The sequence below is a fragment of the Aquarana catesbeiana genome, linkage group LG08 (genome assembly GCF_042186555.1).
Source record: "Aquarana catesbeiana isolate 2022-GZ linkage group LG08, ASM4218655v1, whole genome shotgun sequence".
Taxonomy (NCBI): domain Eukaryota; kingdom Metazoa; phylum Chordata; class Amphibia; order Anura; family Ranidae; genus Aquarana; species Aquarana catesbeiana.
In genome coordinates, this window is record NC_133331.1 from 67,819,210 (window position 1) to 67,844,969 (window position 25,760).

A 25,760-nucleotide genomic window follows, 5' to 3' on the forward strand; every position below is an offset into this window, starting at 1 on the left:
CACATTTCTTGTGTTCACTGCTGCCTTCATCACTCTGGTTCTGTATACTGTCAGGTTGGGTCAAAGTGAAAGCTGATTAATGTCATGACTTTGAGAGGCCAGAATGTAAAGTGAACATTAAAATGTTTGTAAAGGTTTGTTTTTCTTTAAATAACAAACATATTATACTTAACTGCTCTGTGCAAGGATTTTGCACAGAATGGCCCCAATCCTCCTTTTCTGGAGTCCCCCGCCAGCGCTCCTCGCTCCTCCTCCACATCGAGTGCCCCCACAGAGAGCCGCATTCCATGGGGGCACTCGTTGTGGTGCGCTCCTGAGTCCTGCTGCTGCGTCCATTGACACAGACAGCAGGACTCGGCCCCGCCCCCCGGCTCCCATGTCACTGGAATTGATTGACAGCAGCAGAAGCCACTGTATCGGGTCCCCTTTTTACTTACCTGAATCAGATCATTCCAGCGACAGAACCAGATCGTTCCAGCGACAAAAACAAGCCCAGCAGCTCCAGCCACTGTATCGGGTCCTCATTTGATAGATTGATAACAGCAGGAGCCAATGGCTCCTGCTGTTATCAATCTATCAACTCCTGCTGTTATCAATCTATCAAATGAGGACCCGATACAGTGGCTGGAGCTGCTGGGCTTGTTTTTGTCGCTGGAACGATCTGGTTCAGGTAAGTAAAAGGGGGGGCTCTGGGGAGCAGCTGCACCACAGAAGGTTTTTCACCTTAATGAATAGAATGCATTAAGGTGAAAAACCTTGAGGGTTTACAACTCCTTTTAAACTCCCCCTACTTTTATTCCTAACAAAACCCTCCAAACACCACCACCATCATGCACATTTATTTATTATTATTCTTTATTTAATTTTGTATTATTATTATTTTAATGTGTTATCATTATTATTTTCATTTATTAAATCTATATTTATTTAGTCAATTATTAATAATGTATTTAATTTATTATTATGCTTTTTATAATTATTTTTTTCATTTATTTGAATTCAATTCATTTGATTTCCACTATTCTTCTATGGGATAATAGGAGAGATCATTGTTACCTTAACATGACAGTTCCATTGTATAGGGATTTTTATCTCAAGTTCCTTATTTTGTAGAAAACCTGTAAAATAACCCCTAGACGAGATAAAGTTCCAAATTATGTTTATTTGTTACGTAATTACGGAGAGCACACACATACAAGGCCGTACAGTGCATGCTCTGGTGACTCTTATCAGAGCGTCACTTGTATAGGATTCTTATGACACATCACTCATATTAATGGCAAACATAGCATACAAATGGCAAATTAGGGCACAATGCCAGGCAATGTCCCCTTCCAGTTGTTTACTCCAATCTAAGTTATGGAAGTTGTTTATCACACAAAGCTCAAGACGCCATTTTAGCTTTATTTAGACAAAATGTAGAATACAACCACATATTAAAGTGATTGTAAAGGCTCGCTTTTTTTTTTTTTTAAATAACAAACATGCTATACTTACCTCCTCTGTGCAGTTGGTTTTGCACAGAGCAGCCTGGATCCTTCTCTTCTGGGGTCCCTCTTTGCTGCTCCTAGCCCCTCCCTCCTTTGAGTGCCCCTCAGCCAGCAGCTTGCTACAGGTTGTCACCCAAGCCGAGTCAGAGCTCCGTGTATCCATTCAGAAACAGAGCCCCGACCTGGCCCCACCCCCTCTCTCCCATGATTGACTGACTGACTTTGATTGACAGCCGTGGGAGACAATAGTGCCGCTGCTGTCTCAGCCAATCAGGAGGAGTGTACTGGATAGCTGAGTTGATCGTGGACAATGCTGGAGAGAGATGGAGCTCAGGTAGGTAATTGGGGGGTAGAGAAAAGGGGGAGGGGACACCTTAAATTCATCCAACTCTTGACTAGGGGCTTTATATCTCAACAATAATTTGTATAACATACCACCCTGTCATCCCATGCAGAGACACTGATATCGGAATACATAAATGTAACTGTATATCCAGACCGCCTGAAATTATTCTATATGCAGCTATCATATGCGATTTTATCTGCAACTTCATTGGTAATAATGTTTGTGTCCCATGCATGGATGACAATACACAAGATGTGAGTTGTAATTCAATTTAATTGAAATGACAGCCGGTTTCCTTCCTCATTTCAACTGTTTCATTCCTTTTGTGTCCATCATTTGGCCATATACTAATTGATCAGCTTGCTTAATTGCAACGATTTTTTCATCCTTCGTTTGGATGATAGTATATATCGTGTGAGATGTAATCTAACTGAAATGACAGACTGTCCCCTCCTATTTTGAGATTATATTTTTATATTATCTTATTCTGTGTCCATCATATGGCCATACACGCACCGATCAGATTGACAACGCAGCACTCTCTGATTATGGCCTCGCGCATTAACAGCAATTGTCTGACAAGTCCCTCCTACCTCTCTCTATAATGGTGGGAAGTGGAATATTTGAATTTGACCACATACACAAGCCGATCAGATCGAATCTCTATGTATCCACTACCATCAATGGTTTGTCTGAATTCGTAACATAGAAGTATGCATGAGTGTGATTGGCACATATTGGTGAATGCAATCATGGTTAGGCTATGGTATCCAGGTGCTGATCATAATGACAGGAAATTGAATACTAGCCGTATGGCTATTTAAACATCCTGCTACTGGGACCACACTAGCTCTGAAGAAGCTTGGAAACAAGCGAAATGCGTAAGCGCCTAGCATCTAACCCGTGTGCAGGTGGCACACAGACCCTCACACATCAATGAGGACACCCCCTTGACTGGATGTGAACATCCCGATCGTCCCGATTGGATCTCGGACGTTAGGTTGAGTCCTTGCGGTGGATACTGACATTGAGCGTCTCCTCCAATTACCTGACCAACTAGGTATGAAACGCCAAAACGTCTGAACCCTGCGACTCACCTTACATCTCGCTGGAGGAGATCCGGAAGCAATAGTTCATGACCACAACAGACCAACACGCCGCATGAACGTGTCCTCAACCCACACCAGTGCGGCCATCGGCAATACTCCTGGGCTCTATCACCCCATCATTGAAGACGTCAGACGATGATCTAAACTGTACCCTTACACATAGGAGGTACTCTTTCTATGGCCATTCTCCGTCCATCTTCTATGCATAAAATGTGAACTTGCCCTTTCGGAGTTGCCATTCCTTTACTAATCCAACCAGGACTCCCTTGCTTTCCACGTTGTCGGTTTGACATATATATGTCTAATTGACCATCGGTTTACATCTGAAGGGACCCTCACCTATCATTAGCACTTGCACTTTATTTAAGAAGGACCGAAGGTCTATTATTCATACAGCTACTCTAGTTTTGGAACTCTATGGAAATTGCACAGACCCGGGTCTTTAGTGACATTATTTAGATGAGTGTGAGCGCATGAAATTGTGATGTATGTGTAATGTCTGTGGTGGCCACCAGCACACAATAGGACTTCTGCCCTATTTTTAAATACACATGGTAGTGGATATTTGTTCTATCAAGTATTATGACACAATAAAGTTATTTAGGTTCACAATAGTTGTTCTTGAGCGGACCTTCTTTTTTAGGGGGCTTCCTCCCGCCCCCTCTCCTTTTCTCCAGGTAATTGGGGGGTGCTGGGGGGGGCTGCTACACACAGAAGGTATTTTATCTTAATGCATAGAATGCATTATGATAAAAAAAACCTTCTGCTTTTACAGCTCCTTTAACTATTATCATAATTAATATCAAATGTCTTGTGTTCACTGCTGCCTTTATCACTCTGGTTCTGTATACTGTCAGACCAGGATCCAGGGAAAGTTGATACAGGTCGTGACATTGAGAGGCCAAAATTTAAAGCGGGCATGCTGCACACAGAAGGTTTTTTATCTTAATGCATAGAATGCATTAAGATAAAAAACCTTCTGCCTTTAGAATGACTTTAAATGTATTACATTGAAATGTATTTATTCAATGTATACTCATTTAAATAATTAAATTATTATTATTATCATTTAAAGTTATGTAATCTGATTTACACTATTCTTCTATGGGATAATAGGAGAGAACATTGTTGGGGCAAAGCTCAACATGACAGCCCTATCAAATTTCCTGTGTTCACTGCTGTCTTCATCGCTCTAGTTCTGCATACCGTCAGGCCAAAATAATTTTTATAATGTCACATTTTTATTATATTATTTTCATTTAATACTTTAACCTTTTTTTGGGGAACCCTCTTGGCACTTCTTGGATTTTGGCCTCTCCTAGTACTCGGTTGCCTCCATCCCAGGCAGTGTTAATTTTGTCACCGACAACGTTTCTGTCAAAGATTTCGTCAGCGGCATTTTTACAGTGACGAAAGCTAAACAAAAAGTACAGCGCATTTTTGTCTACTGACAAAAACTATGATGGAAATCAGATCCGTTCTTGTTAACAAATGTAAATGGGACGAAAAATGTGAGGCAGAGACGTTTAACCTCGTGAACTAACTTCCTTCTTTTCACGGAGCTACATCTGAGATGACTGCCAGAGACCTGAGAGTGAGCATGAGAGCAGCACTGTGCATTAAAGGCCAGCCAGGTCTCCCGAGTCCCGACTCCTGATGAGACGACCATGCAGCCAGGCACCCAGAGCAGAGCAGACAGTAAATGTACTGTAATAACAGTTGTGGTACAATTACAGCAGGCCTGAGGCCTCCCCTCAGACCACCGTCTGTTCAGAGCACACTGCATTACAGGCCTGCTCTGACCACTGGTAGTGGCATCCAGATCACTGTGGATTACAGGCCATCCATCAAGCACTGTGCAGCACTACAGGCCTCCTCTGACCACTGGCAGTGGTATCCAGGGCACTGCATTACAGGCCATCCCTCAGAAGACCATCATCCAGCACTGTGCAGCATTACAGGCCTCCTCAGCGACCATCCAGAGCACTGTGCAGCATTACAGGCCTCCTCAGACCACCGTCCGGAGCACTCTGCAGGTTTACAGGCCTCCTCAGACCACCGTCCAGATCACTGTGCAGTATTACAGGCCTCCTTAGACCACCGTCCAGACCACTGTGCAGCATTACAGGCCTCCTCAGACCACCATCCAGAGCACTGTGCAGCATTACAGTCCTCCTCAGACCACTGTTCAGCATTACTGGCCTCCTCAGACCACCGTCCAGAGCACTCTGCAGCATTACAGGCCTCCTCAGACAGTGCAAACCGGCTAAATCTGTATCAGTGAGTTTGTTCAAACCTTAAAGTGGTTGTAAACCCTTACAGACCAATTTTCGCTACATGTAAGCCTATGATAAGGCTTACCTGTAGCTACCCAGGATATCTCCTAATCCTGCACGGTTTAGGAGATATCCCCTGTATTTGCATGTGCCGACATCATCAGCACATGCGCACTTACACAAACTGAAGCAACGCCACGTATGTGCTGTTGCTTCAGTGAGTGTGCCGTTACCGCACGCATGCGCGGGAGTGACGTTATCGTGGCTCAGGCCAATCACAGCACCGGAGCCACGATACCCGTAAGTAACCCCCGGGGGCTGGGAGTGATGTCTCTGGCCGGTGCTGTATACAGGCACCGCAGCGAGGACTTCAATCTCAGGTGAGTATTACATAATGAGCTAGTATGCTATGCACACTAGCTCATTTTGCCTTTGTCTTGCAGGTGTTAGTTTTTTTTTTAAATAGGTTTACAACCACTTTAATACCATAAATAATAACATGATATTCCATTTTTTTACTCCAGGAGTATATAATGAGTTTGGAAATGCTTAAATAATGCATTACAATTTAACTAAACACATTCGATATTAGTTGACTAAAATTATATTTTCTTAGACTAAAATGTACTGGAGATTTTAGTCGAACTAAAATACAATGACTAAAATGGGACTAAAACTAAAATGGCACTTTAGTCAAAGACTATGACTAAAACTAATAGATAACAGGCTATGTTTTGATTACGTTTGTCCTATTTTACTTTTATTATTAAACAAGGGTGATTTAACTGTACTTCTGTCTCGGTCTGATTTCATGGTTTCTGACAGGGGAGCCGTTCAGCTGCACCCGGAGGGACCTCTGCGGACAGCATTGTTTCTTCCCCAGCAGACCGGAGGCTGTTCCAGGTTATCCAGCGATGCCTGCACTTCAGATCCGGGTAGGCCACGGTGTGCTGTGGTGGACGCCAGACGCCATTTCCCAGAGCCAGGATCCAAAGGGAGTTCCTGAAAGAGTCTCATCCATCACCTGCATTGCTTCAGCAGCTTCTTTATCCAGTGTGGTGAGCAGGCATAGCCCAATTAGATTATTGAGAATATTGCATACAGACATCTATTTGCTCTGCCCAGTTTGCTGGTACTTGTGGTGCCACTGGAAGCTAGTTCATATATTCTTTAGGACACTGTATGCAGACATCTATGCCTGTTCACATCTTTGCTACTTAATCTGACCGGATACCACACAGTTAAAATCATACAGGAACAGTTTAAAGTAAAATAAGGATACACTACAGATCCACTAAATTTGTTATACCCTATTGCCAAGGATTCCTTTAATCACATCATTACAAAGCTAGCTGAAGACTTCTGGATTTCAAGGAGTAGCACTACAACCTTTTTTTTTTACCCTCTCTTCATCTGCTCAAGTGACTAAAGTAATTTTAGCACAGAGGGTCTGTTCTTATTTTTCTGGAACTTTATTTAAAGCAGCCAGCCAACTTTAACCTCCCTGGCGGTATGATTATTTCGGATTTTAGGTGCTGAAAGCGGTACCATTATTTTGCATGGAAATTTGGCGTTTTATATTGTAGGTCTGTAAATCTTAACAATAACACACTTAAATCTGTCCAAACCAGAGTCTAGTAGATATCCCGGGTATGATAAAGTTTGAAACACAAAAACATAAATTATAATATAATAAATAAAAATAAATAATTAAAAAAAAAAAAAAAAATAGTAATAAAATAAATTTCCCCACAATTCACTATCGCTCAATTCTGCAAGTGTTCTAATTTACTATCGCTGTTTTCTAGCTGGTCTAAAGCCACTTTTGACGTAAAGGGACACTTTTTGGTTGCTATGGACAATCTCCAGTTTCCAGGCAGAAAGAACAGTGTAAAACTGCATGCAGGGCATGGGCCAAACCACTGGGGACAAAAGGGATGTGAAATCATTTCATACAGTAATGTAATCTGTAAGACTGTAGTACTGTATGTGTTATGATTTTTACTTTTTTTTAATTTGCCGCCAGGCTCCGCCCCCGTGCGTCACGCCGCTCGCAGGGAACGGAGCCTGGCACGGAGAGGCTTCGGAGGAGGACGGAGCCCTCGGACACTGCGGGTGACATCGCAGGATCCCGGGGACAAGGTAAGTAACGCCGCTCCAGGATCCTGCAATGCGATCCCGAGTGTGGCTCGGGGTTACCGCTAATGGTACTGAATTTTAACCCCGAGCCACACTCGGGAAAACCGCCAGGGAGGCTAACACAATAGTTTGCATATTGTTTACAGGTTGTAATATTGTTAATGGCCTGTGGGTTGAGGAAACAGAAGGGAGTGAGCCTGACATAGGAAATAAAGGGCCAGTTCCCTCCTCCTTCTGCTGACCTGTTCACAAAAGTTTTGTGTTATTTGGGTAAGGTCTAATCGTATTTGAATCATACTGTGTACTTTGTGTTTTATTAGCCATTGAAGGGTTCAAATCACTAAGTTTGCCTTTCATAAAGAGAGTTATAGTGTTCAGATAAAAATACCTTTTACCATTCGCAGTGTGTGTTTTACATTTTTCTGTGTTCTAATTAATACAGTAAAGAATTTGAACTGATAGTGTGTGAGTCCCTTATTATTGATACAGTTGGTAAGATGACTGAACCCAGGGTGTCAGAGGTGATGGAGGATTTGCAGTCAGGGCAACCAGTGGGGTACAGAATCTATTAGCAGCCCTTACGAGGGTACTGCTACACTGGGTACACAACAGTGATGACTGCCTCTTGCAGTATGTCCTCACTTTCCAACCATGCCTTTAGCATATCCCTCAGTCTCCGACCATTTTGTGTAACATATGTGCGATTTCTGGCAGTGTCCTGTAGCATTGCATATACTGAATATTATTTGTGGCACCTTCGATGGTGTCACAGGCTGCAGTTGGGGCCCACTACTCTTCAGAAATTAACCACCATCACCCTACATTAAGGTTACAATGAGGATCTCCTTACCTGAGGTCATCAACATTGGCCACAGTCTTGGTGAGGATTCCTTTCTCTCTCCTCAGCTTTTTGATTTCAAGTTTGAGCAGTCTAATGTCTTCCATCCTCTGTTTGTACTGACTCTCTCCTTTATTTAGGATAGATTGCTGGATCTTAATCTTTTCATACAGCAAAGCCAATTCATCGTTCCTGCGGACCAGCTGGGTGCCTAAAATATCCCTCTCGCTGATCACCTGGGTACAAAAACAGCCATAGGTACAAACTTAACTAGACTGAAAAAACACAGATGGCCAACCCCTGTGAAGAGAAGAAGAAGAAGAGAGGAGGTCACAAGAAAGGGAAGAGAAGGCAAGACCAAGAGGGCACGAGAGGGGAAGAGTAGAGAAGGGCATGAGAAGAGGATAGAAGGGCACGAGAGGAGAAGAGAAAAAAAGGGCATGAGAAGAGAAGGGCACGAGAGGAGACGGCCACGTCTATTGAATAAAGAGCGGCATTCATTTGTGCCTTCTTTATCTTACTGAAGTTCAGCTTTAAAGGTAGTTCACCTTGCCAGCAACCACAGAAAACCAGTTTTGGGGCGGAGACATTCTTTAATGTCACAGAATGTGTGTGGATTGGTTGTAGGTAGAGATAACAGTACCTGATCAAGTTCTTTCTTCTGCCGAAGTCTCTCTGCATCAGCATCAGACAGAATTTTTAGGAGCCTCCTCTCTTCCGCCTTCTGGCTGTCAATCAGTTGCTGTGTCTCAATTGCTTGCTGTTTTAATTTCTGCAATTCAGCCTGTTAGTGAGAACATGATGGAGATTAGTATACAGTGAAATGCAGAGTCAGCACTAGGAGGAAGAAATGGGCAGACCTCACTGTTAGAAAAGAACTCTGAAAACACTGGGATGTGAAAATGAACGAACAAAAATGGTCAGTAAAAAGATATCACATTAAACAAGCCAGCATCAACTTTTTCAGTCATTGTATTATCCAAATCAGATCTGGGATAGCTTCAACTGAAAAAATAATGATAATTAAAAATATTGACTGATTAGAAATTATTCTTGATTCAATTCAGTATACTTGATGAAAATGTTCTTAGACAAAAAAAAAAAAAATACATTTATACTCTTGGATTTAGTTATGCTTAAGAGCCCATTCACACAGGGGCAACACGACTTCCAGCGCGACTTTGGGAGGCAACTTGGACACGACTTGAGTCTGAATCACAGCGCAACTTGGGGCGACTTCAGCGCGACTTGGGGCGACTTACAACACGACTTGAAGTCGCCTCCAGGACAGGGAACTTACAAGTGGTCAATCAGAGCTTATCAGCTCTTGTGACATCATTCTTGTTCCTGTAACGTTCCTGTAAAGTTGCCTCACTATGAACGGTGATCGGACTTGGAGGCGACTTCCATTGAAATCAATGGGTACAAGTCGCCTAGAAGTCGGATTGTAGTAATACAGGAGCGACTTGTGCATTAAGACGGCTCTCATTCACTTACATTGATTTTATCATGTCGTGTGACTTGAGGCGACTAGGGGCGAGTTCAAGTTGGATCCAAAGTCGCCCCTGTGTAAATGGGCTCTTAAAGTGTACACTCACCTTTTCTGAAAAAATGAAAAGGTGAACTAACAATGCGTACATGCTTCTCACACCCCGGTCCCTGCTGTACCTCTGTGGGTGATGAGCTGTCAGCGCCCATTAAGTTGGGCACACCTCAAGGCCCCATTCACATATCGTGTAGCGGGAATGAGCATTCCCACTCACGATTTTTGTTGGGCGATTTTCACACGATTCCGCGATTGCACATAGGGCACCCCACTCACTGCAATGTGCATTTGTCATCCAAAAAAAGCTCCTGCTCTTTTCTGGGCAACAAGCTTAGCACAATTCAACACGCGTTTGGCTGCAAAACCGGATGATTCTGTCATGCAACAATCGCGGCAGAATCACACCCCATTTTGGGTGCCATCAAGAATAATGGCACCCAATTGCATGTCGCACGTCTTGTTGCGATTTGGAATCGCTCAGGTTCACGACCAAGAACTTCTAAAATGGTTATCAATCATGTAATCACTAAGTTAGGCATGACATTGTGATCCCATGCAGGTTGAAGACTTAAAGTGGAATTCCACTCTCACCCTTACTAGTCCTAAAAATGTCCCCTCCCCCATGCTAACACCTATGCTGACTAACCTGTTTAAAAAAAGAGGTATATACTTACCTATTCTCAGCCTGCTTCAGTCTGGTCACAAGATCCCCTGTGTCAGCCAGCGGCAGCTGAAGGGAAGTGGAGGGAGCGCCAACAACGGCTGGGACATGGGAGCCTATGTGTGACATCGCCGCTCCTATATTCAGTACATATGTACACATTTCCCTTTAATGTAGAGTTCCAAGATAAAGCTAACTAATCTTGCAAATGTACTGTACAGTATACTTACCTATTTTCAGGCTGCCCCAGTCCACATACTTGATCACCCGTGTCAGCCAGCAGCAAATGCAGGGGAGTGGAGGGAGCATGGGAGCCTATGGGTGATGTCACCACTCCCAGGCATTCTTAGCTGTTGTCAAGTGCTCTCTCCTCTCCCCTGCAGCCACCGCAGGCTGACACAGGGGATCTCATGACCAGACCAAAGCAGACTGAGAATAGCTGAAGTATAAAGTAATAAAGTATACACAAAGTGTAAAGTAATAAAGTATACACAAAGTGTAAAGTAATAAAGTATACACTTTTTTTTTTTTTTTACACAGGTTAGTCAGCATAGCTGTTGGGGGGAAAGGGACATTTTTAAAGCCCAACTCCGGGCAAAAAAAAAAAGTTTTCCCATGAAGTGGGGCAGTGCTTGATTTGTCATGGGGAGAGGAGAAAGCTGTAAACTCACCCAATCCTCTGCTCCACCCACAAACGACACTCCCCCACGATCCAGCAGTGGACTGTCCATGACGTCCTCATGTCCAGAGCAGGTCTATGGAAGTGATGACATCAGGAACAGTCCACTGCACAAGACTGCTAGACCGCGGGGGGGGGGGAGCCACAGGGACTAGTCTTGTGTGGGGAGGGTTAAATGTATCTCTGTTATCTAATCCCCTAGACAGAAACGAGCAGGTAACCTGTGCAGGGCGAGCACAGCCCCACTGCATGGGAAAACTTTTTTTTTGCTTGCAGTTGGGCTTTAAAGAGGAGCTCCACCCAAGGGGAAGCTCCGCTTATTTGCCTATTTGCCTCCTCCCCCCCTCCACTGCCACATTTGGCACCTTGGGGGGGGGGGGGGTACTTGGTTTTGACAGGTACCCTCTCCTACTTTCGGCTGACTTCCCTGTGGCAAACTCATCCGGAAGTTCGGCCCCCCCTCCTTCTTTCCCTGCCACTGAGCCATTCCCAAAGCGCAGAGCGCTTTGTGCATGTGCAGTAGGGAGCCGGCTGTGAATCTACAAGGCTTCACTGATGGTTTCTCTTAGCCAAGATGGCAACCGTAGCACCCGAAACCCGACTGAAAAATCGGCTCGAGTGAAGACACAACTGGATTCGTGGACAGGTAAGTGTCCTAATATTAAAAGCCAGCACCTACAGTATTTGTAGTTGCTGACTTTAATTTTTTTATGAAGGAACCTGGAGCTCTGGTTTAAGACTAGTTAGGCTAAGGCTGGAATTCTACTTTAATTGGCAAAATATATCTGAATATATCTTCAGTCTGCAGATGCTACTTTTTAATACTGTAATTGTGAAATATAATTACAGTATAAACAAATCTCAATACAGAAGTTAAAAAAAAACTGAAAATATGTATATATATTTTTACATTGTTGCACACTTGTCAGCCCTAAATAAAAAAAACAAAAAAACAAAAAACTAGAGCAGGGATTTTATTAAAATGCTTTATGAAAAAAGTCTTATATGTCCTTTCAAAAAATATCAAAGTTATTGTCAAGTTAACCAGTGCATGCTGAGGCTGCTAAATTATTCCCGGCATTTAGGCATCAATGATTTCTGGTCACAAAAGGATTTATTAAAAAATAGTGAATTCCCTTCTGTTAGGAAGTGACATCAAGGCTATAAGAACATTATCTTCAACTAGCTGGTGAAATCAGCTGGGTGGTCGGTGTATTAGGAAGACAACGCTTTCTTACAATTAGTTCTTTGCTCAATGCAGAAGGAAGCAATAATAATTTTGGTGACAGACCAGGCTGCCCAGGGCTTTGACTAATACGTGCCTCATTTACGGACACCTTCCCTCCTAAATAATTGAGCTGCAAAGGCGCCGGTGTCAGACTGATAACTGCTGAATCTTGTGCTGGCCGAGTAAATGAGATGCGTGTGCCGACAGTGAGATGTACGCTGGGAGAGGATGCTGTAGATTTTCACTGACGGTGACAGGTGTGAAGAATGACGAGGAGATGAGCTTAAACTCATCAATTGTTCCTCTCGTCTGCCGATCGATCGGCAATCTGTCAACCATACCATGCATTTTTTAGGAGAAACAGCCAACAGGGGCCGGAGAAGGGGCAAAGCTCAGGCAGAGGAGGACAAAGAGGGAAACTAAGAGAGATGAGCGATCTGATTTGCTGGGTTCAATATTCAACCCGGAATTATGCTGATTGGAGGCTTGCAGATCTTCAGGGGAGTAAAAAAAAAAAAAAAAAAAGTTTAAAGTCTTGCTGTAATATTTCCTGAAGTTTTGTTGAAGAGGTTAAAGGGCATGTCGAAGAATTGTAAATAAATAATAGGCAGCACTCCAGACTGCTAGCTTTTCAAGTTTTATACATTTGGGAAAGGAAGCTCAAAGGTATAACAATAAATTGTAGTACATGCACAGTCCCACATGTCCCCACAGTTCCTCTAACTAGACAAAGCAAACAAGCATCATACATCGATCAGGCATAACATTATGATTACCCACCTAATATTGAGAAGGTTCCCCTTTGGGTGCCAAAACAGCCCTGACCCATCAAGGCATGGACACCACTATACAAAGCATCACATTGCCTCCACCAGCTTGCTTTCTTCCCATCCTGCTTCCTGGTGGCAACTCTTCCCCAGGTAAGGGACGCACATGCACCTAGCCATCCACATGATTCATCAGACCAGGCCACCTTTTTCCCATTGCTCTGTGGTCCAGTTCTGACGCTCACGTGCCCATTGTAGGTGATTTTGGCTGTGGACTCGGGTCAGCATGAACACCCTGACCGGTCTGCAGCTATGCTCTGTGTGTGCTGACAGCTTTCTATCGAAACCAGTGTTCACTTTTTCAACAATCTGAGCAACAGTAGCTCTTCTATTTGATGAGACTACACAGGCAACCTTCGCACCCCACCTGCATCAATAAGTTTTGGCTGCCCATGACCCTGTCGCTGGCTTACTGGTTTCCCTTCCTTGGATCACATTTGGTAGGTCCTGACCACTGCAGACTGGGAACATCCCACAAGAGCTGCATACAAGAGTGTGCATGTGAAGTGGGACAGAGAGGAGTGGGTGACAGGGTTGTTGGCTGCTCAAACAGTAAGCTGGGAGCTCACTGGATTTCTGGTAGATTGACAAGTAGTTTTCTGTATTTGCAGCCTTTTTAAAGAGTTAAAAAGAATTCTGGGATAAAGCTAACTAATCATAAAAATGCTCCCTTCCCCTCCTAACATCAATTCTAATTAACCTAAGATCTGTATACTTACCAATTATTGGCCGCACTGGTCCAGTCACCTGATCCCCAGTGTCAGCCAGCGGCGGCTGCAGGGGAGAGGGGAGAGCACTCGACAATGGCTGGTAATGCCTGAGTGATGATGTCTCCCATAAGCTTACCATAGCCCATCTGTTTGTCGGAGCTCCCTCCTTTTCCTTGAAGCTGCTGCTAGCTGACATAGGGGAGCCAATTACATGACGGACCAGAGCAGCCTGAAAATAGATAACTGTATACATTTTTAGGATTAGTTAGCTTTATATTAGTACGCTACTTTCAACCATCACACGTAAATTTACATAGGACGAACCCTCAGAGACTCTTTTTCTTTTTCTATACGCTGATGGTCGAGGTGAATCTTTACAAGGGCCGTCTCTTTGGAGAAAATCTCTTCTTTCAGCTGGTCCACCTGATGGTTCATTATCTTCAGCTTCCTCTTCATTTCTGTAATCTCATCCTAAGAACATAGCAGGTGTTATCATCATTATTATTATACAGGATTTAAATATTCTGCCAACAATTTGCACAGCACTCTACAATATAAAGCAGGCTTTCAACCAGGGGTCCATGGTCCTTCCTCCAGAGGTTGCTAGGGGTTCCTTGAGCGAGGAGCAGTTTCTGCCACTCAAACAAGTTGCCACTGAAGCCAATGATCTATTTTAGTTATGTATAAGAGGGGGATTTTTCCCACTGACCCCAATGTAAGGAACATTCTTCTTCTTGACCATCACACTAATGTACAGCGAGCTGTAGATGCAGTAATTTTAAGCAATGGTTCCCTGAGACCGCAACATTATTTCAAGGGTTCCTCCACATTAAAAAGGTTGAGAAGGGCTGATATAAAGGGCGACAGTACAGTTACAATAAAATTCAATACAAGATGGTTAGGTGGTACCTGCTCATAAAAGCTAAATCTTGCCATAGATGGGAACATCCCACAAGAGCTGCATACAAGAGTGTGCAGGTGAAGTGGGACAGAGATGAGTGGGGGACATATGGATTTCTGCAGTCCAGCAGACAGGGCTAATAACGCTGGCTGGGATTTCCGTGTAGGATGGGCACTTTGTTGGCTACTGAAACAGGAAGCTGGGAGCTCACAGGATTTCTGGTAGATTAGATTACAATTCAATACAAGAGGGCTAGAAGGTCCCTGCTCATAAAAGCTAAATCTGGCCATAGACGGGTATTTTTTTTCTTTCGTTCAGCGGGCTGATTCCTCCTTCAGGGCAGATTCCTCCATCCACTCAAATGAGGTGAAGGAATCCTGCCGGGACATTGTACAGACAGCAGGACTTCCCGCTGTCAGAATAAGCCGCTCAGCAACTGCAGCTGATTGGTTGCAGCCGCTGATTGACAAAAGTGTTCCAGCATGTCCAGTTGGGACGGCCACACAGACATTAAAATGTGGTCGGTCCCTACTGATCAAGCCAAATTTCGATCCATCTGTGGCGAGCTTTGCAATCTAAAAGGGAGGGGAAAGTGATACAAAAAGTAATAACTGTGTAGGGGTGAGCTGATGGAGAAAGGGAAAGTTAAAATGGATGTAAACCCTCACATATACCTATACCTCCCAACTTTTGAACTTCTGAATGAGGGACACCTGAGGGAGAAAGTGACCTGCAGTGTGCCACACCAAAAGGTGGGTGTGGCCAAACTCTTAACATTGGGCGTCAGTGACAAGCAGTGTTCCCGGGAACACGCCGCCACCGACGTGCATGCGCAGCACGCTCGAGATCGCGCGCATGCGCCGTGTAAAGTGGGGCGGTACCACCTGTGATCGGCTGTGACTTCCTCACAGCTGATCACGTGGTAAACAGTCATGCCCAATGGCTGTGCACCCCCCTCGGTGGCGAGCGGTGCGTCCATGACAAGCCGCTACCGAAGGAACAGGTATGCGCACACACGATCGCGCGCATTCCCTGTTTAAATGGAGGTCCGTCATATGACGCCTTCCCAGAACGAGAGCCGCGCTGCCTGGCCGTCATATGACAGCCGGCGGGCGGCAAGTGGTTAAACAATTCTCCCTACATAAGTTATACATGTATATCTGCTGTCTTCAGCTTTATATACTGTTTAGACAGTTCAGATCATGTTAGGAGATTTTCACTTCTTGGTTAGCACTGCAGTGAAGCCTGGCATAGAGGCAAGACAGCTGATTGGAGGAAAGGCACACACCCCCTCTCCTCATAGGTAGAGACTTTCAGAGGTGATCGTTCAGGGCTCTGCTAATCAATTTATAGCAACCTCCCCAACACAAAACTCAGGCTGCTTTTATCATATGTGATGGACAACTTGTCAGACGTTATCAAGCTGATAACAGAAGAATGGAGCAGGAGACAGCTACAAGACACAGTGCTTTGAAGAGAGATAACAAAACACTGCAGATATATGTGCCCAGCTCAAATTTCATGAATCGGGTTTATATCCATTTTAATTTGTTAGGTGGCGGCACGATAGGCTTCCCTGAAGAGATGGGATTTCAAGGATTGCCCAAAGGTGGATAGAATAGAAGATAACTGGACAGACTGCAGTAGGGAGTCCAAGAGGATGGAAGAGGCTCTGGAGATGTCCTGGAGGCAAGCACTATAGGTGACGAGGGAGCTAGAGAGCAGGATGTCTTTGGAGCAGCAAAGAGAATGGTTTGAATGATATTTCGAGACAAGTTTGGTGATGTAGCTGTAAATGAGTGAATTTAAAATTGGGCACCACAGTGGCTATGTGGTTAGTACTCCCGTCTAGCAGCACAAGGGTTGTCGGTTCAAATCCCAACCACAACACTACCAGCCTGGAAATTGCATGTTCTCCCTGTGCCTGTGTGGGTTTCCTCCCATGCACCAAAAAAGATGCTGATAGGTTAGGTACCTGTAGTAAATAAAATTAAATAAGTGCCAAACTGTAATGCAGAAAGAAAGGGCTGCCGCACACCAGGGAAATCACTAGCATCCAAGTTTATTGTATGGGACATCCACTAAGATGGCAAAGACATTCCTGGTACTAGGGCTGCCCATTCTAATACATTTCACCCAATGGATGCTAGTGATTTATCCGGTGTATGGTGGCCCTTCCTTCCTGCACCAAGTCTGTGAGCATGGACAGCTTGGTTTGCCTCCAGCACCTGATGTTCAAGTGGCTGTGGGGAGAAATTGCGCGGAGCGGAGAATTTCTTGTTTAATGTCTGCCACACCATAATATTCAAGTCCCAATGGAAAATTATTCCAAAGACAGATTGTGTGCACATCGAATGGGGTTGATTTACTAAAGGCAAATAGACTGTGAACTTTGCAAGTGCAGTTGCTCCAGAGCTTAGTAATCGAGATGAAGTTCTGCTGACTTCCATCATCTAATCACGTGCAAGCAAAAATTCTGTTTTTATTTTTATTTTCCTTGCATGTGATTGGGTGTTCTTTGCAAAGTGAAGCTTCATCTCATTTACTAAGCTCCGGAGCAACTGCATCCCACCCCAATATGTTTTGGGTTTGTAACTCTGCCCCCACATCAGGGTCAACCACATTTTTTATCATTTTTTCTCTGCCCTGTAATGAAAAGAAGGAGTGAAGGAAGAAGTTTTCCTGGCTAGCATAGAAAGAAAGGAAAAAAGGAAAAAGAAGGAAGGACAAAACATCATAGACACGTGTCACATCTGTTGTGGGATTAGTGTGGTGAAAGCCATTTCTGCAAGGCTGCATCTAAATCAATTCATCAGAAGATGAGAGGGGGATAAAAGCTTTTGATTTGATTGACCCTGATGTGGGGGGGGGGGCAGAGTTACAGTTCCCAAAACACAATCAATTTGCAAACAATCTATCATTGGAATTAATTTGTATTTGGACTTGATTTAATTTTAAGATCACTTGTGCCTGTCACAACCCAAGGTGATTGCGGAGGCCCTTCAGCTGAATGGTTGGTAAAGTGGATCTGTCTAGCTGCAGCATTCGTGATAAACTTAGGGGGGATAGCCTGTGTAGAGGTAAGCCAATGACAAGAGAGCTGCAATAGCCAAGGCGAGAGGTAACCAGGGAGTGAATTATTAGCTTGGTGGTGTCATTGGCTAAGAAGGCCCTTTTCTATACTCTAAGTCTGAGATAGTCCCTGCCAGAATTCCCAGCTCTGTTCCTGTCCACCTGAGCAGTTTGGCTGTTCCTGTGCTACTTTCTGTGTTCCAGCTGCTACATTCTCCATAAAAATAACAATAATAAAAAAATCCAGTAAGGATCGTGAGAACCATTTATAATGGGTACAGCAGGTATTCAGAACTGGGAACTCACAGCCTCCCTGAGAGATAGAAGAGGCTGTTAGATCATGGTGTAGCTCTCTAGTGTCTACCAAAAACTGACATCAGCAATGGGTGGATTGACCCTTAACAGAAACCAATGATATTTAAAACAGGATATTATAGACTATACCAGCCTTTCTCAAACTTTTCAACAGAGGAACCCTTAATGCAACGTTCTGGTCACAGGGAACCCCTGAATATAACTATAACACTTGATACATTAGTGTGATGATCAGTGGGAAGAATCTTCCTTACACTTGTGGTAATTGGAAAGAATTGCCCCCCTTACAGAAAGCTAAAAAGATCAATGGTGTGATTGGGAACTTATTTGAGAGGCAGAAATTGCTCATTGCCAAGGAACCTCTAGCAACCACTGGAGGAACCCTAGTTGAGAATCCCTGGAGTATACTGTGCAGATTAAAAGGGATATCTACCGCCCATAGTAGGGGGTAAAGCAATCTAATTTCAGGGGTCTCATATATAAGCACTGCAGAAAATATCAAGTGTTTAAATGATCAATCACAACCAACTCCCACAAAAAAGATTGTAACAGCTCCATTGTGGAGGTGTATGTATATGTCAGCCCCACTATCCTACCATCACTCTATACCCTGCTACTCTCATTAAGCCCTATAATCCTCTGTTTCCAATCCATCCCACATTATCCGGTGTTGACCAATCTCCTTCCATTTTGCACTGCTCATGTCTTTGATTATTATGGGCGTTATGGTCAAACTCGGCAATCTGTTTCTTTGGGCCCAATCCTATATCCTTATCCTTCCACAGCCCTCAGGATTGGACTACTGGCTATGGTTTGGTTCATACCTGAGCTTCAATTAGATTTTTGCTGTACAGATTGCGGTCTGATCTCACAGCTTCATACAAGTTCTGCTGTTGCTTCAACTTAGTTTCTGCCTCTGCTATTTTCTTCTTATAATCAAAGATTTGCATCTCCCGAACTTTAATATCCTCCATGTGTTGGAGAACCTGTGAGGAGAGAGGAAGACAATAGGAGAGGTTAAAGAAAAAATAATGTTTTACAGGCACACTTGTACATGGTAAAATAGATAGACCACGGTCAGGATAAAAAATGTCTATAAAGAAAAAACTGCATCTTCAGAAACACTGGTTGGTCCAGAGAAAAAGAAACAGCCCTTATAAGGTGAGGTCTAAGTTGCTTTAACACTTTACTACTGCCATATGTTCATAAATGGTGGAGTAATGGACAGTTATTACAAATGAAAGTGGTTGTAAAGGCTAAAGGTTTTTTACCTTAATGCATTCTCTGCATTAGGGTAAAAAAACCTTTTAGGTGCAGCTCGCCCCCCGCGGCCCCCTTAACACCTACCGGAGCCCGATCTCGGTCCAGCGTTGTGCCCTGAGACTGCTCTCCCTCCTCTGGACTAAGTAAGAGCAGCGGAAGCCATTGGCTCCTGCTGCTTGCTGCTATCAATCAAATCCAGTGACAAGGGGTTGAGGGCAGGGCTGAGCTGCACTGTGTGTGTCAATAGACGTACACACTGCAGGTCAGAATCGAGACCGCACGAGTGCCCCTCCTAGCAAGCAGCTTGCTAGGTGGCTACTTGAGGGCAGGAAGAGTCAGGAGCGCCGACAGGGGACCCCATAAGAGGGGAATCGGGGCTGCTCTGCGCAAAACCATTGCACAAAGCAATTAAGTATAACATGTTTGTTATTAAAAAAAATATCTTTACAAGCACTTTAAACAACCGATCAGCAGATTGCACAACTGAAGTCTGCAGCACTCAGTGGCCAGCAGGGAAAGGCATGCATATCTAAAGGGATGCCGAGGATGTGTTTTTTATATAGTTTTAACTGTAGAGTGACTGTCACAAGCCCTAAAGATCATGCCCATACATGACAACAATAAAAGTGACTGATGTTAGAGAACGCTAATAACTGTGAGAGGTAGACCAACAGCAGTAATGATCAGGAGGAGAGAGGATTGATGATGATTGAAGTCATTCAGACAGGAAATGAAGATGGACTCAGCCATTACAACTGCAAAGAGCTACTGTGCCTTGAAAAAGTATTCACACCCCTTGATATTTTTCACATTTTGTCATGTTACAACCAAAAACTTAAATATATTTTACTGGGATTTTGGTGATAGATCAACACAAAGTGGCACATAATTGTGAAGTGGAAGGAAAATTATAAATGGTTTTCAAATTTTTTTACAAATAAATATGTGAAAAGTGTGGTGTGTATTTGTTTTCAGCCCCCCTGAGTCAATACTTTGTAGAACCACCTTTCTCTGCAATTACAGCTGCAAGTCTTTTTGGGGATGTCTCTACCAACTTTGCACATCTAGAGAGTGACATTTTTGCCCATTCTTCCTTGCAAAATAGCTCAAGCTCTGTCAGATTGGATAGAGAGCGTCTGTGAACAGCAATTTTCAAGTCTTGCCACAGATCCTCAATTGGATTTAGGTCTGGACTTTGGGCCATTCTAACACATGAATATGCTTTGATCTAAATCAGGGGTCTCCAAAGTTTCTAAACAAAGGGACAGTTTACTGTCCTTCAGACTTTAGGGGGGCCAGACTGTGGCCAGCCTGAATAGAACATTTTCCAGGCATGAATGGGCGTAAACAGTGCACCCCCATCTTTGAAATTAGGGGGAAGAAATAGTGCCCCATTTTTGGTGTCAGAGGGCAGAATAGCGTCTCATATCAGTGGGATGAATAGGGCCCCAAGCGCCAGATAAAGGCAAACAAAGGGCCACATCTGGCCCCGGGCTGCAGTTTGGAGACCCCTGAACTAAACCATTCCATTGAAGCTCTGGCTTTATGTTTAGGGTCGTTGTCCTGCTGGAAGGTGAACCTCAAGTCTCAAGTTTTTTGCAGACTCTAACAGGTTTTCTTATAAGATTGCCCTGTATTTGGCACCATCCATCTTCCCATCAACTCTGACCAGCTTCTCTGTCCCTGCTGAAAAAAAGCAACCCCAACAACATGATGCTCCCACCACCATGTTTCACGGTGGGGATGGTGTGTTTAGGGTGACGTGCAGTGTTAGTTTTCCATCACGCATAGCGTTTTGCTTTTAGGTCAAAAAGTTCAATTTTGGTCTTATCTGACCAGAGCACCTTCTTCCACATGATTGCTGTGTCCCCCACATGGCTTCTCGCAAACTGCAAACGGGACTTCTTGTGGCTTTCTTTCAACAATAGCTTTTTTCTTGCTACTCTTCCATAAAGGCCAGATTTGTGGAGTGCATGACTAATAGTTGTCCTGTGGACATATTCTCCCACCTGAGGTGTGGATCTCTGCAGCACCTCCAGATTTACCATGGTCATCTTGGCTACTTCTCTGATTAATGCTCTCCTTGCCCGGCCTGTCAGTTTAGGTGGACGGCTATGTCTTGGTAGGTTTAGAGTTGTGCCATACGCTTTCCATTTTAGGATGATGGATTGAACAGTGCGACGTGAGATGTTCAAAGCTTGGGATATTTTTTTTTATAACCTAACCCTGCTTTATACTTCTCCACAACTTTATCCCTGATCTGTCTGGTGTGTTCCTTGGCCTTCATAATGCTGTTTGTTCACTAAGGTTCTCTAACAAACCTCTGAGGGCTTCACAGAACAGCTGTATTTATACTGAGATTCAATTACACACAGATGGACTCTATTTACTAATTAGGTGACTTCTGAAGGCAATTGGTTCCACCAGATTTTAGTTAGGGGTATCAGAGTAAAGGAGGCTGAATACAAATGCACGCCAACCTTTTCAGATATTTATTTGTAAAAAATTTTGAAAGCCATTTATCATTTTCCTTCCACTTCATAATTATTTGCCACTTTGTGTTGGTCTATCATATAAAATCCCAATAAAATACATTTAAGTTTTTGGTTGTCACATGACAAAATGTGGAAAATTTCAAGGGGTATGAATACTTTTTCAAGGCACTTTATATTTTGGAAGTGCAGGTCTTCTGGGAATTGAGAGTATTCTGTTTCAGCACAAGGGAGAACATGTGTGAGAAAAAAGTAAGACCGAAATTCGGCTTAAAGGATAAGTTCACCTTTAGGAACATGTTACATGTTCCAGATGTTTTTAGGGTGGAACATTTAACATGCTTCCAGTGTTGAAGCCACTGCCCGTTCCCCCCTCCCTGTGACAGCAGTACAGGGAGAAGTTCCCCATATTAGCTGTCACTTTTTAAAATTAGCGTGGCCGTTGGGGCGCATGACTGATTCACACATCTGTGCGTGAATGAACTACAAGCCCCGACATCCTTTGCGGTTGTCAGGTTGTAGTCCTCAATGAACTACCACGGTGCTGTGGAGCGCTGTGATAGTTAATTGATTCCTCCTATCAGATTGTATCTGCCTGCCCGTACGGGATTTACGGGCACACAGATACACTGACAGATCTGAAGACGACCTGCATGGCACCAGCTGATCGCTGGTGCAATGCTTTACAGGCTCCATAAAAAAATTTAAAAAATAAATGCACATTTTTTTATCTGCAAAAAAATGTGCATTTATTATTTTTTTCTAAAAGGTGAACCTATCCTTTAAGTTCAGCACTTAAAAATGTATAGTTCTATATGAAATGACAGTACAAGAAAGGAATTGGCCTTGAGTCTGCCGATCGCTGTCTTGGATCTAAGGGAAGTCAAGGACTCACCTTCTGTGTAAGCTCACTGGCCTCATTGATGTAGCGGTCCCTCTCCTTCTCCAGCTGGTAGATAATCTTCCTCTGTTTCTGGGCCTCTTCTTTATAATTAGTGATTTCTTCCTCCAGGTTCTTTTTTGACTGCTCATGGAGTTTCACCAAGTTGAGCTGCTTCTGGGTGGCACCGGCTGCTTTCAGGAGGTTCTACATACGAAAAATTAATGAAATCAGTATTCTGAATTTTAACATAGATTTAGAAAATGGTCACATTTGGACAGTTTACAGTTTTTAGCTCTTGTAGATGGACATCCCAAAAGAAAAGTAATTTCTTAACAAAAAATGCATGGATCAACCCTGGTCTGCTATGTGCAGAGGAGGAAGAGTAAATACCACTCATGACAGTTAGATACACTCCAGCCAAAAGGAAAAGGTAAAGAGACGGTCACTTTGCCCATTCAGGGTCCCAGTGACAATCACCATTCCAGCACTTTGCCACAACCAGTGCAAAATGCCAGATTCTCACAGGTATGGGGGAGCACGGGAACCTCCTCCCCATAATGCAGTGGCCAATTGCCAGGCCAGAACACGGTCACATGACAGAGGGGGTGACATTATCACCCAGTGTAAGCTCTGACACCATTTGCAATGACAGTAGCAGAGGAAGAAGTGGGTGGGTATAAGTGGATTGAAGCTATAAAGAATCTTAAACAAAGAGTCTCTTTAAACTTTTTGATGTATATAGCCTACCTACTCAAGGCTTCCGTTTTTCTCCAGGCATAGATAAAATGTATCAGTCTACCCTACGCCAACTACTTAGTTGATAATCTGATGATCTTTTTTCTCACCTGATTTAAAGAAGAATTCCAGGTATGGATATGGTATGATCTACCTTGAACCTAATAACCATGTATATAACATACCAGGCCCCCACTTGCTAAAGCTCCCACGGTGGCCGCTTCTTCTGCCTTCTCCTTGGCCCATCCCTGGCTCAAAAAGGTTATAGGGTATTCCTGCGCTATCGTAAAGCGGGGTAAGGGAAAAAAGGAGGAGAAGCCCAAATCGAAGTGAAACAAGGAAAAGCAGCCTGCACCAAGTAGGGTACAGCCTGTCCCTGACTAGAATAAAATGAATAAAAATGTGGTGCTGCGCTATTCCTTTAAATGAACAATGGTTATAGGTGTACTACCTCAGTGATAGTGGGTATCTCCAAACATAAAGATATATAAAATAATCAAAAATTATAGTAATATATAACAATAAACCAATACCTAAATGTGACACTGTAATAAAAGTATGTGGTAGTGATCTGTCTTCTAGCAGCATATGACTATATATCTATCATACAGATACTCTACTAGTTCGAACAATAAAACACACAAAATAAGTGAAAAGTGACTGGTGCTTCTAAATACATCCTAATACACAGAATATATAAAAATATATAAAAAAAACTGCCAGCAATGTCTCCTGGCAGTGGCAGCAGAAGAGAGTTGTACGCTTGCCATACAATATTATACCATTGTGGGCTTCCTTTTCTGATTTATCTGGGTGACCCCGGGACACTACTTGAAGGAATAGACGCCCGCATAGGAGATAGACCAGGATAGGACTACATCTCCACCATCCCCCACAGCTGGCTGTTTCCACGGTCCCCACAAGGATAGGTTGCCATGCCTTTAAGTGGCTAAATGCGAGTACCCCATTACCCTCAGGTAAGGAGCCACTGCCCACTAGTGTGTGCCGTGCTGCATGAAGATTTACCACTACTGTCACGTATACTTAGCACCAAGTGGATCACTCATACTTTGTGGACTTTGAATAATTGATCATTTTTTAAGTGGAGCCCTATTTTTGTTGCATGTGTTTTTGCATGCATATGAATGAACTTTATATCACTCAGCCATACTAAGACTGTCACTTTATGTTATACACTAAAGGCACGATTCACTTTGTATATATACACCTGGGAGTGTGTTGAGTCACACCAGGTGCATGCCAGTCCAGTCAGAGACTGGTTACGTTTAGAGCTACCAGATTTTTTTTATATATTTTTATATATTCTGTGTATTAGGATGTATTTAGAAGCACCAGTCACTTTTCACTTATTTCGTGTGTTTTATTGTTAGAACTAGTAGAGTATCTGTATGATAGATATATAGTCATATGCTGCTAGAAGACAGATCACTACCACATACTTTTATTACAGTGTCACATTTAGGTATTGGTTTATTGTTATATATTACTATAATTTTTGATTATTTTATATATCTTTATGTTTGGAGATACCCACTATCACTGAGGTAGTACACTTATAATCATTGTTCATTTAAAGGAATAGCGCAACACCACATTTTTACTCATTCCATCCCTGGTATCACCATATTTACAATGTATATAGCCTACCTACTCAAGGCTTCAGTTTTCCTCCAGGCATATATAACATTTATCAATCTACCCTACTCCCTTTTGTTGATAATTTGATGATCAGGGACCCTTTTTGCTCACACGATTTAAAGAATTCCAGGTATGAATATTGTATGGTCCAAGTATGGTCCAGCTCTGACCAATGTAATCATGCATATAGGATACCAGGCCCCCACTTGCTGAAGCTCCCACGGTGGCTGCCTCTTCTGCCTACTCCTTGGCCCATCACTGGGATCACCATACATACAAAGCATACAGTTGACTTACTCAAGGCTTCAGTTTTCCTCCTGGCATAGATAAAACATATCAATCTACTCTACTTCTTTTAGTTGATAATGTGATGATCTTGGAACCCTTTTTGTTCACCTGATTTAAAAAAGAATTCCAGGTATGGAATTAGTATAGTCTAGCTTGGACCAATGTAACCATGCATTAAGCATACATGGCCCCCACTTGCTGAAGCTCCCACGGTGGCCACCTCTTCTGCCTACTCCTTGGTCCATCCTTGGGATCACCTTACATACAATGTGTATTGCCAACCTACTCAAAGCTTCAGCTTCC

General features: G+C 43.4%; 1 protein-coding gene across 1 annotated transcript in view; it reads right to left on the reverse strand.

The window, feature by feature from the left end:
• Positions 1–25,760, reverse strand: part of CFAP58 (cilia and flagella associated protein 58) — a 114,204-nt gene that overhangs the window by 35,382 nt on the left and 53,062 nt on the right. Inside the window, exons 9-13 of the mRNA XM_073595928.1 lie at positions 22,788–22,979; positions 18,962–19,123; positions 14,174–14,320; positions 8,842–8,982; positions 8,211–8,434 (exon numbers count right to left, since the gene is read on the reverse strand). Of these exons, the coding sequence (XP_073452029.1) occupies positions 8,211–8,434; positions 8,842–8,982; positions 14,174–14,320; positions 18,962–19,123; positions 22,788–22,979 (866 nt within the window). The remainder of the gene's footprint in view (positions 1–8,210; positions 8,435–8,841; positions 8,983–14,173; positions 14,321–18,961; positions 19,124–22,787; positions 22,980–25,760) is intronic.